This window comes from Pangasianodon hypophthalmus, chromosome 7 (genome assembly GCF_027358585.1).
Source record: "Pangasianodon hypophthalmus isolate fPanHyp1 chromosome 7, fPanHyp1.pri, whole genome shotgun sequence".
Taxonomy (NCBI): Eukaryota; Metazoa; Chordata; class Actinopteri; order Siluriformes; family Pangasiidae; genus Pangasianodon; species Pangasianodon hypophthalmus.
Window position 1 is genome coordinate 15,218,836 of NC_069716.1, and position 14,537 is coordinate 15,233,372.

Here is a 14,537-nt window from a genome sequence, read left to right on the forward strand (position 1 = left end):
GTGCTGGGCTTTTGTGAAGGCTGGGCTTTTGATGTATGTCTCTGTGACTTGCTGATGGTTTTATCTGCTGGAAGCTCTAAGGGGCTGGGGCTGTAGGGCCATTAACTCCCTGTGACTAAGAGGAACCATATTGCAGGAATCCATATTACCAACCTCCTGTTGCCTAGATACAGCCCTGCACCATTCCTGGGTTATTTTAAGCCCTTTAAGGAAATGCTTGTTTGTGGAGAGGTCTGTGTGTGGTTGCTTGTGACACCAATCTGAATTTTGACGCCACATAAAGTAGTCTCCTGTGCGTCTCTTTATAGGGTAGGCCACACTTGTTTAGTGCCAGTCAAGAAAAGATGGCCCTATAAAATGTTTTTTGGCTGCTACACAATGTACTTGGTACATTAATTTGTACTCCTATTCTCTGCAGATGCATTTACACCTGGCATTAAAATATACATATTTATTTTGGATAAGTTGTGATTATACAATAGGTATCTTTCATGCATTTAGACTCTCAAACTCTTAACATCTCATATCTCAAGAAACACTTTATTTTAATAAGTGCTACTTTTGAGTTACACCAGCCATTTAACCGCCAACTACACTCAAGTTCTGATCAAGAAACACATAAATGTCGGGTGTAAATATCAGTACAAAAAGAACTCCATGCTTAGAGTTGTGCTGCTCATCAGTAAACAATAACTCACACTTTTTGAGTCAAACTTGACTAAATGACAACTTGACTAACTTCAACCGACTAACTTGACTAGTTCCTTGACTTTGGCTGGAACTATCTCACAATGGTTATAAAAAAGTCTACACACCCCTGTTAAAATGGCAGGTTTTTGTGACGTAAAAAAAATGAAACCAAGATAAATCATGTCAGAACTTTTTCCACCCTCAATGTGAAATTACAACTTATAAAAATTAAGTGAGAAACCATCAGTTTCGATTTTTAAGTGATTATCACAATCACTCAAAACATTTTAGGTAAAAATAGGAAAAATAAATAAGTTACAATAAGCTGGTTGCATAAGTGTGCACACCCTTTTATAACTGGGGATGTGGCTGTGTTCAGAATGAGCCAATCACATTCAATCTCATATTCAAATGTAATTATCATACAGCTGTCATCACTGAAATTATTCTGATTAACCCCAAATAAAGACCAGCTGTTTCTGTAGGATTTTGTTGACATATCCTTGGTTTCATCCGACTCCTGAAACCATGGTCCGCAAAGAGCTTACAATGAATGTACAGTATCTCACTTGTCAAAAGGAATCGATCAGGAGAGCGGTATAAAAGAATTTCCAAAACATTAGGAACATTAGATATACCGTGGAACACCGTGAAGGCAGAAATATCTGACAAATACTGATTACTCTCTGCATGTGACAACAATTTCTGTTATTCTTCACATGTCTGGGCTATGGGGTAGGGTGGCTAGACGGAAGCCATTTCAACTAAATCACCCCAAACCACGTGACAAAATGTGTTATGGTCTGATGAGACCAATTCCAAAAGGTATAATAATTCCATAATTTCAAAAGCTATGTTTGGTGCAAAAAAGTACATCACCAAAAGAACACCACAACCAGGGTGAAGCATAGTGGTGGCAGCATCATGCTTTAGGGCTGTTTTTCTTCAGCTAGAACCGGGGCGTTTGTCAAGGAGGAGGTAATCATGAAGAGCTACAAATACCAGTCGATTTTGGGCAAAACCTTCAGCTGTCTGCTAGTAAGCCTAAGATGAATAGGAATTTCACCTTTCAGCATGGCAATGACCCAAAGCATACATCCAAATCAACAAAGAAATGGCTTAACCAAAAGAAGATCAATGTTTTTGAATGACCTAGTCAAAGCCCAGACCTGAATCCAACTAAAAATCTGTGGGGTGACCTGAAGCGGGCTGTGCACAGAAGATGCCCTTATAATTTGATGTTTTTTAATGTTTTTGCAAGAAAGAAAATATTTGGGAAAATATTATCAGGAGAAGATGTGCCACACTGACACACTCTTACCCAAAAAAGACTGAGTGGTGTAATAAAATCAAAAGGTGCTTCAACAAAGTAATAGCTTAGGGTTGTGCACACTTACGCAACCAGGTTATTGTAACTTTTTTTATTATTATTCCTATTTTTCCCTAAAATGTTTCTGATTGATTTTTCACTTAATGTTTATATGTTGTAATTTCACACTGCGGTTGGAAAAACATGATTTATCTTGGTTTCATTTTTTTTTTACATCACATGCCATTTTAACGGGGGTATGTATATAAAATATACACATATTTATATATTATATTGTATATAAAACAGGGATACTATATTCTCTGTCAATATATACTATAGTACTATAGAAAGAATATACGCTGCAGGTCTATTCATTCTATAGTACTTAATACTGGTTTAGTGCTGGTTTTTCTTCTTTTTAAATAATCTTGAAAAGTCCATTAAAACAACTCTCTATAAATGTCCGTTGAGGCTTATTAATGTCAGTCTGTTGTGCTTACTCAGCCTGCAGTGTAACTGATTGCACCAAGGCAGTAACTTTCCTTAGCTCGTCTGTCAACAGCTGCATTGTCTCTGCAGATATAAGTAGATATAATAGTTTCTTTCTTGTAGTAGTAGGACAAGTTTGATTGTGCTCTGTCTAACAGAGCAAAGCATTCTACTCTGCCTGATTTGCAGGGAGCTGGGAGAGCTGGTCTGAGGCTTATTTGAAACAACACTGACCAGCTGCCACCAACTGACCAAAAACAAGTCAGAAAGCATCAATCACATTAACAGCTAACAGCACAGCAAAAGAGAACACACTTACATAGATATGTACACTTACAAGCAGTCAAGAAGCAGAGTGGGAAAATACTGGATCTTTCAGGACTGGTTCTTTTGAGAGAAGTTTAAAAAAGTCTTTTTTTACAGACGCATATACATGTGATTATGCTCTCTAAACTTCACAAAACAACTGTCCATGGGCAAGAAAAAAACTGTGTGCCATATAGCCAATATTGCTGCACAAAGTAAGGCTTGACATGAATCTTTAAATTTTTAATTTCCCTCAAGACAAGACTTTAAAGATACAACTATGCAGTTTCTTTCAGAATACAAGTCTAAAGAAATTCTTAGTTGTTAGTCCTTCTATTTCACAACCTCTCAATTTGATCGCTTGAGGAGACTCAGCTCCACGAGTATTAGGGACATTCAGCTCCACTAGATCAAATAATTTTCTTAAATATCAAAAGTTTGTTAAGTGATGTACACTGTTCTTACACTAATCAGTGACTAAACAGTCAGATATTTAATAGACATTTCCTAGCTTCTGACGGCACCATTAGCAGTGTTAGATAATAGTGGCCTGTCTCAAGAGAGGACTGATTGTCCAGTGGCTGGTTGAATGTGGCTCCACTGTGTGCAATCAAATGATATCACTATTAAGCAGGCTCTCACTACTAAGTAGACTCTGTCTATTTCTAGTGTTCTGTATAAGAGCTCTGAGCTAAGGTGATTCTGGAGTCTGCACAGTAGATATAATGCTAAATCAAGCTTCCTAATTAGATAAGATCACATACGTTACAAAAGAACAACTTGGGTAGTGTTGGCTTTCATATTCTGTATATACTTAAGACCAAGCTATCGAGATAATTTGAGCAAAATTATGAATTCTACCAAGCATGCTAGCTAAATACTGAACATTTCATGCTCGAGAGAGGTAAATTTGCTTCATTTTAAAAAGCATGACAATTCAAAATAAACATCCTGTATGGGGGTTCCCGGTATAGCAGTGTACATTACCCATCAGAGGATTTGGAGGAGTTCTGCGCTTTGAGATTTGACATTTTTGAGGACTTAGTGTTGGCCTACAGTGGGCCCCCTCAAAACTCAGAGCCTGAAGCAATCGTTTGCCTTTCCTGTCCTCTAGCAATGCCTCTGGCTCTGAGGCATAGAGTGATCACTGTTAAATGTGGAATATGTAGATAAAATATGTAGCTTATGCAATGGGCATTGGTGGCTGAATGGTTAAGGCTCTGGGTTACTGATGGGAAGGTTGGGGGTTCAAGCCCCACCACTCTCAAGCTGCTGCTGTTGGACCCTTAAGCATATCTGCTCTGGGGGTGCTGTATCATGGCTAACCTTAGCTTCTTGGCAAGCTGGGATATGTGAAAGACTGCATTTCATTGGTTCTGTACTTGTACTCTGCACTATGACAGTAAAGTTAAATCTGATCTAATGATCTTTTTATGGTAGTCAGATTTACAAAATACCTTAATGCATGATTAACCTCCCACTCAAACTTAGGTCCTCTGGTACCAGTTTACTGGTAGTTCCTCAGAGCAGAGTGCCTTGACTTGAAGGGATATCATTCAGTGCTATGTACACAATATTTTGAAATATCATCTCCTTGACAGTTCTTCTTGATAACCTTTTAAGAGCCTGCTGCAACTTTACACTTGCTTCCAACTTGTTTTATGTAGAGCTAAACAGTGAGGTTCCAGAAGTAAAAATGCTACTCATTTTTGCCATAGTACATTTGATTATTAGCAATAAAGTGTAAACCTGTTAATATTTACCCACCATGACCTATAGATAAACAGTGGTATACGTTTCTGTAGAAGATATCAGTCAGTCTAGATTTAACTTTATTTTCAAAAGATTTTATTTAATTGGTGAAGCAGTATGATGCAGTCTGTAGCATTGCCACCTCACATCTCCAGGGTCCTGGGTTCAATTCTGAGTTTAGGTTATTGACTGTGTTGACTTTTGCATGTTCTCTCGGTGTACATGGATTTTTCTTGTGGGTTCTCTGGTTTCGTCCCACTGTCCAAAAACTTGCAGGTAGTAGAGCTGGGTGATATTGAACAAAAATAAAATCTCAGTTTTTTTTTTTTTAAATTAAGAACGATTCTCAATTACGATTTCAATTTTTTTTTTAGTTGTTACACAATTTATTTCAAAGTTGTTTTTTTTTTAAATCAGAATGGACTTTGGAAAATGTAAATGTGCAAAAATGGTAACAGCATCATCTATAGTAAATAGTGTGAAGTAATGCTTTTTTTTAAAATAAAGGACATTTAAAAGAACCATTGTTTGTACTAATTGCTATAGATGGTGCTGTTACTTTTTTGTACAACTTAATTAGCCCTTCTTTCTCGACAGTGCAAAAGGGGACCATGTCTTCTCAAAATGAAATCGCACCGCATCAGTAATTTCTTTTCACCAGGGGTTCTCCTTGTTGTATAGAACAGCACAAGAAAATGTTTCAGCATTGTTTAATTCAAATGTGCATAAAAAGTTAGTCAGTGGACCTTTTTCACACTTCCATGTTAGGGATGTCAAAGTATAAGTAGTAGAATCTCAAAACATACAGTGAGGTCATGAGCAGGCAGCAAATGTACCTTGCAATCATTGCAGCATCCCCAAATGCACAAATAATTCAAGCAAACATCCGTACTTGAGCTTTCACTCATTTCCCATCAATGTGCTTAAGAGAAAGTAATCGCTTTGTGCTATTCGTCAGACATCAGAAATGAGAAAAAATATAATCTTTGTGACTTTAAGCATGGCATGATTGATGGTGTCAGATGGGCTGGTGTGAGTATTTCAGAATCTGCTGATCTCCTGGGATTTTCACACAACAGTGTCTAGAGTTTACACAGAATCATGGGAACTGGTGCTTTTTCATTCTGATGTTTGATGTGAACACTAACTGAAGCTCTTGATGTGTATCTGCATGATTTTATGCATTGTGCGGCAGTTACATGATTGGCATGATTGGATAACTGCATAAATGAGCGAGTGTACACATGTTCCTATTAAAGTGGACTGAGTGTATATACTGTTATACAGTATACATGTAGCTAGCTCACTTACCTGGAGGAGGAACAGCTTCGTAGTCATGCTCTACAGCAAGATCAGGTACTAAATACACTGCTGGCTTTATTTGTGCATTGTGTTTTTCTTTTTCTTTTTTTGAAAGCCCAAACAGGAACACTTGTCCAAACAGAGACAGTCCCACTTACACTCAAATTCTGTTCCAACCACAAATACCACTAGCTACATTACCTGTGAGCTTAGAAAGCCATGTTAATCAACACCTCTGACAATCACCAGTTAAATCTTGTTAGCATAGTGTTGCTGCCGAGAGTTGTCTTCCAATGTAGTGTAAACAGTGAAAACAATCACAGCACATATTGTCTTGTTTTCTTTTTCTCAGACCCTGCAGTCCAATCTTAAGTGAGGAACCCTACACAGGGTGCTTTGAAGAGGGACCTGTCATGGCAGCCATTTGTAGGGTCATTTTAAAGTATTTACTTCAAAGGCCCTTTCAAAATGGTGCAAGATTCTTTGCACTGTTTTTATGCTGAATAAAAAAAATGGCTGTGGCAACAAATGTAGGTTTAATGTAAGTTGCCTTAAAAACAGGTGGGCTTAAATATAAGTCCACATAAGAAACATTATTTACTAATGTTAAATTGTAACGACAATGAAGAAAAAACAGCAGGAGTAGTGCAGCAAATAAGCTGTTTGATACAGGTTTCACGATTTTTCATGTTTTTTTTTTTTTTTTTTTAAGATAAAAGCCCCATGCAGGACAATGCCCCTGTGCACAAAGTGAGGTCCATGAAGACAGGGTTTGTCAAAGTCGAGTGGCCTGTGTTGTGTATTGTGAGAGTGTTTCTCTTGAAACAGAAAGAAAATTTAAAGGCAGATACAGAGATGATAGCAAGCTCTTCTTTTTTTCTTCTTTTTTTTGCATGCAGAGCGTGAGCATGTGATGTAATTACTAAGTAAGGGAAGTCAGCAATAAAGGCTAAACTCAGAAAAAGACACTATACACTTCCCTGTTAAGACAGAACGTTTGACTTGTACTGCTGCAATGTACTTGTCTATTATTTAATATGTTTTGTTTTTTTGTTTTTTTTTGCTGAGTGACAACAGATACATTTTTTTTCTTTGTTACAGTTCTTAAGTGTTGTCGACTAAGATGTTCAGGAGGCTTTCTTGTTCTAGTATGATAACAGCTCTCATTAACAACAAGATCACTTTGTTTTGAAGGAGATGATGGTAGCAGTTCATCAGGGGCAGGTGAGTGTGCCAACACTACTGCAGTATTGCCCCCAGGAGCTGTGGGAGGTGCTGTAGACTCATACATTTACTTGCACTTGAGGTCTCCTTAACTGATCAATGTGCCTTCGCCAGATGACCCCAGGCGTGACCTCTATGGTGTACGAAAGAGGTCCAGTTGTCTCCTTCTTGTTTATCATTTGATTGGAAGTACTGTTCAGTTCTTTCAATAAACATTGTCCCGTTATCAGATGGCATCCGAAGTTTCCCAATATTACCAGCCATGGGGAGGTTAACTATATTTAGCTACTACTCACAACTGCCATGTTAGCTGTGCCTACCTCTTCCCTTGCTCCTTGCTAGTAGCCAAACTTCTTCCCCTCCCCTAGTCTTCTTCCCCTTCTCCATAGAAAACAAGCCACTCAACAGGTGCTGTGTAGGTGCTTCGATAAACAACCTCATTGTCACTGTTGTGTACTGTGAGTGTGTTTCTCTTGAAACAGAAAATAAATGTAAAGCCAGATTAGGAGATGATAGCGAGCATGAGTTTGGATTTACTCATTTCTTTTTTTTCCATACAGAGTGTGAGCATGTGACATCACCATGTAAGATTAACTCAAGGAAGTCGGCAACAAAGGCTAAACATACAAAAATACCCTACAGCCTGCACAGAGCCCTTATCTCAACCCCACTGAACAACTATGGGATGAATTGGAACACCTGCTGTGCCCCAGGCCTCCTTGCCTGACATCAGTATCTGACCTCACTAATGCTCTTGTGGTTGAATGGGCTGAAATTCCCATAGCCATGCTCCAAAATCTAGTGGAAGGCCTTCCCAGAAGAGTAGAGGTTATTATAACAGCAAAGGGGGGACCAACTTTGGAATAAGGTGTTCAAAAAGAACATGTGTATGACGGTCAGGTGTTCATATACTTTTGTCCATATAGTGTATATTTAACACATTAAATCGCTTTGGTTATGTGAGTCTTTTTGATCAAGCATTCTGACCATTATTTGTATAAAACAGTCTGAAGTGAAACGCTGCGCTATGATATGGTTTGCCAGGCTGCCATAGCAGTAAATTTAGCCAGGCTAAAACAACTGAAAGTGAGGAACATCAAAACAAGGACAATATATAAAACACTATGTTGTTTTTTACACAAAACCACAATATATGCAATTGCATATATATGCAATTTAAAGCACTAAAATACACCCTAAAATTGTGTACAAACACTTTGGAGAAAATACGACTCAATGCTTTATGCGATAAGCAGTTTTTTCCCTCCTAAAAGTAAGGCAATCTCTTTTGCTTTGAAATAATTGTCATAAGGCCATTATTCTTTGTTTACGAATCTTCTCAAAAGTCTGTTGTGAAAGTGGGTGGTCAGTGTTCAGCTATATTCCTTTCTCTTCTTTTTCCTTTTTCTTTTATTTTTTATATGATTTCTTTCACTGTAATGTAACTATTTGTCATGCTGTGTTTTTCAATGTGCACATTTGTCTCTCTAAAGAATGCTTGCCTCTTGCTGCTTTTAAAGGACTAATCATTCTGCAGAAGGTTCTGGACACAGCAGCAGAGCGGAACTGGCTGGTCACCTCAGTGAATGTGGAGACCATGACTGAGGCATCCTTCCTCAAAGTCTTTCAGGACCTAGACAAGAGGAAGGAAGGCCAGATCATAATTGATTGTGAGCTGGAGCGCCTCAGCTCCATCCTGAAGAAGGTAACCAGTCATTCTCTCCTCCTAGTAGTAGGAACAGGACATATCTACCACCTTAGACACTTGCTGAAGTGGTCTTCTTAGTCACTTGCTGAAGTAGACTTTAAAAAAAAATCAGTACAAAAATTAAGATGCCATGGTGCCATTCCTTCATGTGACCCATTGCAAGCATCACAAGACAAAACCGGTTAATTTTACTAGTAAAGGGTTATCATGTAAAGAATTTTTCATTTCTGGATTTTTTTTTCCAAATTGTTTTGTTTGTAAAAAAAAAAATGCTTTCCACTCACTCTTTCCATCATCTTATTGTGCAGTAGCAGGCCTGGATGCTAATTTTAAATGCAATTCAAAGTGTTCACAAAGAGCCTGTGGCTATGGTTATCAGATAAGCTAGTCAGATAATAAACATGCCAGTGACATTTGGAGCTGGTGTTTCCCTCATCACCTCTTGTCATCCATCTTGAGGAAGAGTAGGAAGATTCCTGAATTAATTGTAATTAACTGTAATTAACAACTACTCACCTTCTGGGGATTTTTCTTCCAATCCTTTCCTTTTTTTCTCTTTTGTGGTGCAGTATGATAGGGCAATCAGTACTCTCTGCCTGGTTATTGGTGCAGTTTCTTTTTTTTTTGTTTGTTTTTTGTTTTTTTTTTGATAGATTAACACTCTATCAAGGTCATTATAGGAGGAAATTTCCTTCTAAGTCAATTTGAGTTTCAAGTTGGACTTGGCCTTTTTTTGGCCTGGAGGTGGCCTGAAGGGAAAGCTTTCTGCTGAGGTCATTATTAATAACTAATGTCACTGTCTGTTATGCCCTCAAGCTAACATATGCTCTCATAACATTATCTTAAAGACAACAGGGTTAGTATTGGCTCAGCTTCTATGTATTCATTCATTTATTGATTCATCTTCAGTAATCACTTTATACTGGTCAAGGTCGAGGTGGATCCAGACACCACCATGTGTACAAACGTTCTTCACCACTAGAGGCACAAAGTAACACATGCTCAGAATTGAACTGGGGAATTTTTCTTCACAGCTCTCGTGTTTCTGTCATCAACTGCTGTTGTTTTCCTTGGCCAACCTGATCGATGTCTGGTTTTTAGTACACCAGTGGTTTCTTTATTTTTTCAGGACAATACAAATTGTTGTATTGGCTATGCCCAATGCTTGTGCAATGGCTCTAATTGATTTTCCCTCTTTTATCAGCTTCAAAATGGCTTGCTTTTCTCTCAAACATATATATGTATATATATATATACATACACTGTTCAGCCATAACATTAAACCACCTACCTTAGGCTGCCAAAACAGCTCTCACCCATTGAGGCATGGACTCTGAAGGAGTGCTTTGGTATATGGCACCAAGACGTTATCAGAAGATCCTTTAAGTCCTGTAAGTTGCGAGGTGGGGCCTACAATTATCGGATTTGTTTGTTCAGCACACCCCACAGATGCTCAATCAGATTGAGATCTGGGGAATTGGAGGCCAAGGCAATACCTTGAACACTTTGTCATGTTCCTCACACCATTCCTGAACAATTTTTGCAGTGAGGGTGCATTATCCTGCTGAAAGAGGCCACTGCCATTAGGAAATACCATTGCTGTGAAGGGGTGTACTTGGTCTGCAGCAATGATTACGTAGGTGGTACGTGTCAAAGTAACATCCACATGAATGCCAGAACCCAAGAACATTGCCCAGAGCATCATACCGCCTGCTCTGGCTTGCCTTCTTCCCACAGTGCATGCAGGTGCCATCTCCTCCCTAGGTAAGACACGTACATGCACCCAGCCATGATTCATCAGACCTGGCCACCTTCTTCCATTGCTCTGTTGTCCAGTTCTGATGCTCATGTACCCAATGTAGGTGCTTTCGGCGGTGAACAGGGGTCAGCATGGGGACTCTGACTGGTCTGTGGCTATGCAGCAAGCTGTGATGCATAGTATGTTCTGACACCTTTCTGTCATAGCCAGCGTTTTTTTTTTTTTTTTCTGCTTCCAACACATCAACTTTGAGAACTGACTGTTCACTTGCTGCCTAATATATTCCACCCATTGACAGGTGCCATTGTAACGAGATAATCAATGTTATTCACTTCACCTATCAGTGGTTTTAATGTTATGGCTGATCAGTGTATATAGAGCCAGGTCCATAAGTATTTGGACAGTGACACAATTTTTGTAATTTTGCCTCTGTACACCACCACAATGGATTTGAAGTGAAGCATTCAAGATGTGAATGAAGTGTAGACTTTCAGCTTTAATTCAAAAACATTGCATTAATGGATTAGGAATTACATCCATTTTTTTACATAGTCCCTCCGTTTTCACAGGCTCAAAAGTAATTGGACAAGCTAACATAATCATAACTATTAGGATTTTTTTAATACTTGGATGCAAATCCTTTGCGGTCAATGACTGCCTGAAGTCTGGAACCCCTGGACATCACCAAATGCTGAGTTTCCTCCCTTGAAATGTTTTGCCAGCCATTTACTGCAGTTGCCTCCAGTAGCTTCCTTGTTTGTGGGTCTTCCTTCCTTCAGTTTTGTCTTCAGTAAGTGAAAAGCATTTTGGGTCATTATCCATCTGTATTGTGACGTGCTGACCTACCAGTTTTGCAGCATTTAACTGAATCTGAGCAGAACGTATAGCTCTATAAACTTAAGAATTCATCCTCCTACTTCAATAAACACCAGCGGCCCAGTTCCATTGGCAGTCATACGTGCCCGTGTCATAACACTGCCTCCACATGTTTGTCAGATGATGTGGTATGCTTTGGATCATGCGCCTTTCCTTTCCTTCTCCATACTCTTCTCTTCCCATCATTCTGGCAAGTTAATCTTGCCTCAGAACTGGTCAGGCATTATTTAGAGTTTTTTTTTAATAGCAAAATCTAATCTGGCCTTTCTGTTCTTGAGTGTTACCAGTGGTTTGCATCTTGAGGTAAACCCTTTGTATTTACATTCATGAAGGCATCTTGTGATTGTAAACTTTGACAATGATACGCCTACCTCCTCCAGAGTGTTCTTGACTTGACTAGATGGGTGATTAGGTGTTTCTTCAACAAGGAAAGAATTCTTCATTCATCCACTTTAGTTGTCTTATGTGGTCTTCCAGACCTTTTGGTGTTGCTGAGCTAGCCAGTGCATTCCTTCTTTTTAAGAATGTACTAAATTGTTGATTTGGCCACTCCTAGTTTCTGCGATCTCTCTGATAGGTCTGTTTTGTTTTTTCAGCCTAATGATGGGCTCCTTCAAATGCATCAACACCTTTTTAGACCACATAGTGAGAGTTCCCATGAACAGCTATCAAATGCAAATTCAAAAGTTGGAATCAACTCCAGACCTTTTATCTCCTTAATTTGTCATGATGTAATGAGGAAACAGGCCACACCTGGCCGTGAAACTGCTTATCAGTCAATTGTTCAAATACTTTTGAGCCTGTGAAAATGGAGGGACTATGTAAAAAAAGCTGTAGTTCCTAAACAATTAATGCAATATTTTTGTTAATCCCCCTAAAGCTGAAAGTCTACACCCCAGTCACATCTTCAAATGAAATGAAAATTTATGAAAATTGTGGCACTGTCCAAATACTTATGGACCTGACTCTCTCTCTGTCTTTCATATATATATCCATATATATACATATATATGTAAATACATACTTACACACATGCACACGCACACCACACACATACACATATACACCACATACAGAAGTGTGGGCATTCAAATGAACAAACATGCACACATTCTCTGCTTATCACTCTTTTTCGTTCTGGGGATCTCTTTCTTACATACCCACCCTTGTGCAGTGATACACATTTAAGCATATTATGGCTCTGCTCACTTGATTGCCCAGAAAGTGAGTCAGCAAAGCAAACAGGGCAGATTGAAGGGTTTGGAATGTTAATGTGTTCCTCCTCCATTACTGCATGACTCATACTTTTCCAGCACTGGTGCCCTCTATGTTTAACTGGCTTTGTTACTCTTTTTGTTTCTATCTAACAATAGAGATCTTTCAATCATTCCTGTCCTTTGTTGTGAAAATGAATTGATTTCTATGATATCTTAAAAACATTACTAGCTGTTGCACTCAATAGGATGCGATGCAAGACGTTGACCAGACCTTAAAAAGGCACTGTGTTATTTTTGTTTGAATTGCATGGGGTTTTCAAGAGATTGCACAGTGTCCCTCAAATCCCAATTTTTTTTTTTTTTGAAGTTCTGAAATAAATGTCAATATAACCATTATATTTTGAATGTAAAATTGGAGACAAATATCTGATTTTGGTTTTCTGTTATATTGTACATGAGCAGATACATGATTTCAGACATGCTATTAGTATGTGAAATAGCTGTGTTGTTATATTAAATTGTGTTAATTATATTAAATTATATTAGCATTAGCCAAATCAATGTTTCAAAGAATGCATAGGGATTCTCACTAGCACAAGAAAATCTGTTCTGACTTAATTTGCCCTTAGCCCTTATCATTCTTCATTTTTGCATACAAGTTGGGTGAAATCCATTGTTTCCTATATTTGTGATCTTGATTTTGATTATTTGACAGTAATTTTTAGATGTTTGTTTACTCACTCATTTGACTGCATTGACTAACTGTTAATAACTGCATTTAATTGCCCTTAACTACTGTTAAGTGCCTCCAGTAAGTACCTTTTGAAAAGCAATTATGTTTTACTCTGTTCTCTCTTGTAGATTGTAGAACTGGGAAAAAACCATAAGAGCTATCACTACATACTGGCAAACCTGGTAAGTTTAAAATGCATGTTTGTTTCTGTAAAGAATAACATTCTACAAATTTGTAATTTAAGATTCTGTAAAAGTTAATGTTAGCATGGTTGTGTAAAAGGGCATGTAACTGGACAGGAAATTGAGCATTTCGAACAGTGTGATTGTTCTAAAGTCATTCAGTGACCACCTCTGATTGGCAAAATGTGAGCGGCATGAACCTTGTCTGCAATGTATTGATGAAATAATTAGCACCAAAGTTGCTGGAACCCAGTTATAATTGGAACCCAGATTTTTCTTCTTCTTCTTTTTCTTCTGCTTTAAAATGAATTATGCAGACCAAACCAGTCGTACAGACACTAAACTTGGTTGATAGTACTCCCTCCCACTACTCAGGCAAGTGAAATGGGCCTAATCAGTCTAATGGTGGGCGCTATACAATTTGTTCGATATCTCAAAAAAAAATTTTTCCACTGATTCGTTCGGTTCTTCCAAACAAAAAAGACTCAAGAAGCCTGTAGCTCCACCCACTTAGATTTGTTTGATAATTTGCATAAAATGCAAAGCCTACTTTTGCAAACTAGTCCTAGGCCATAAATCCTATCTTCACAACTTTGTTGGCAAGCTACTCAGTAGAGTGTGATCCTTAATGATTATCAAAAATATGTTAAAATGTCTAAACAATATGGCCGCCACATGTCACAGATTACTGTTTGGTAAGTTCGATCCAGCTGAAATTTGGTATGGTCCATCTGTTTGTTAATCTCTAAATAGATTTTTGATGACCTAATTACTTAATAAACATGGCTGCCATCAGCCAACCATTTTTCATTAGGCATTTGACAGGGTTAAGCTTGATCTCTGCCATAAAACTTGAATGGTAGATTCAGGTATGGACACAAGGTGTGCTTGGACCCCACAGATTGCAATTTTCAGCTATATTTTAAATTGAAACTGTAACTGTGGCATTAATATGCCAGTGCTTGTTCATGTAATGTGCCATGGAGG

At 38.2% G+C, this 14,537-nt stretch overlaps 1 protein-coding gene across 2 annotated transcripts in view; it reads left to right on the forward strand.

The window, feature by feature from the left end:
* Positions 1–14,537, forward strand: part of gria1a (glutamate receptor, ionotropic, AMPA 1a) — a 96,463-nt gene that overhangs the window by 24,688 nt on the left and 57,238 nt on the right. For both annotated transcript variants that reach the window (XM_053235424.1, XM_026917821.3), the window contains exons 4-5: positions 8,596–8,780; positions 13,497–13,550. In XM_053235424.1, coding sequence (XP_053091399.1) covers positions 8,596–8,780; positions 13,497–13,550 — 239 coding nt within the window. The remainder of the gene's footprint in view (positions 1–8,595; positions 8,781–13,496; positions 13,551–14,537) is intronic.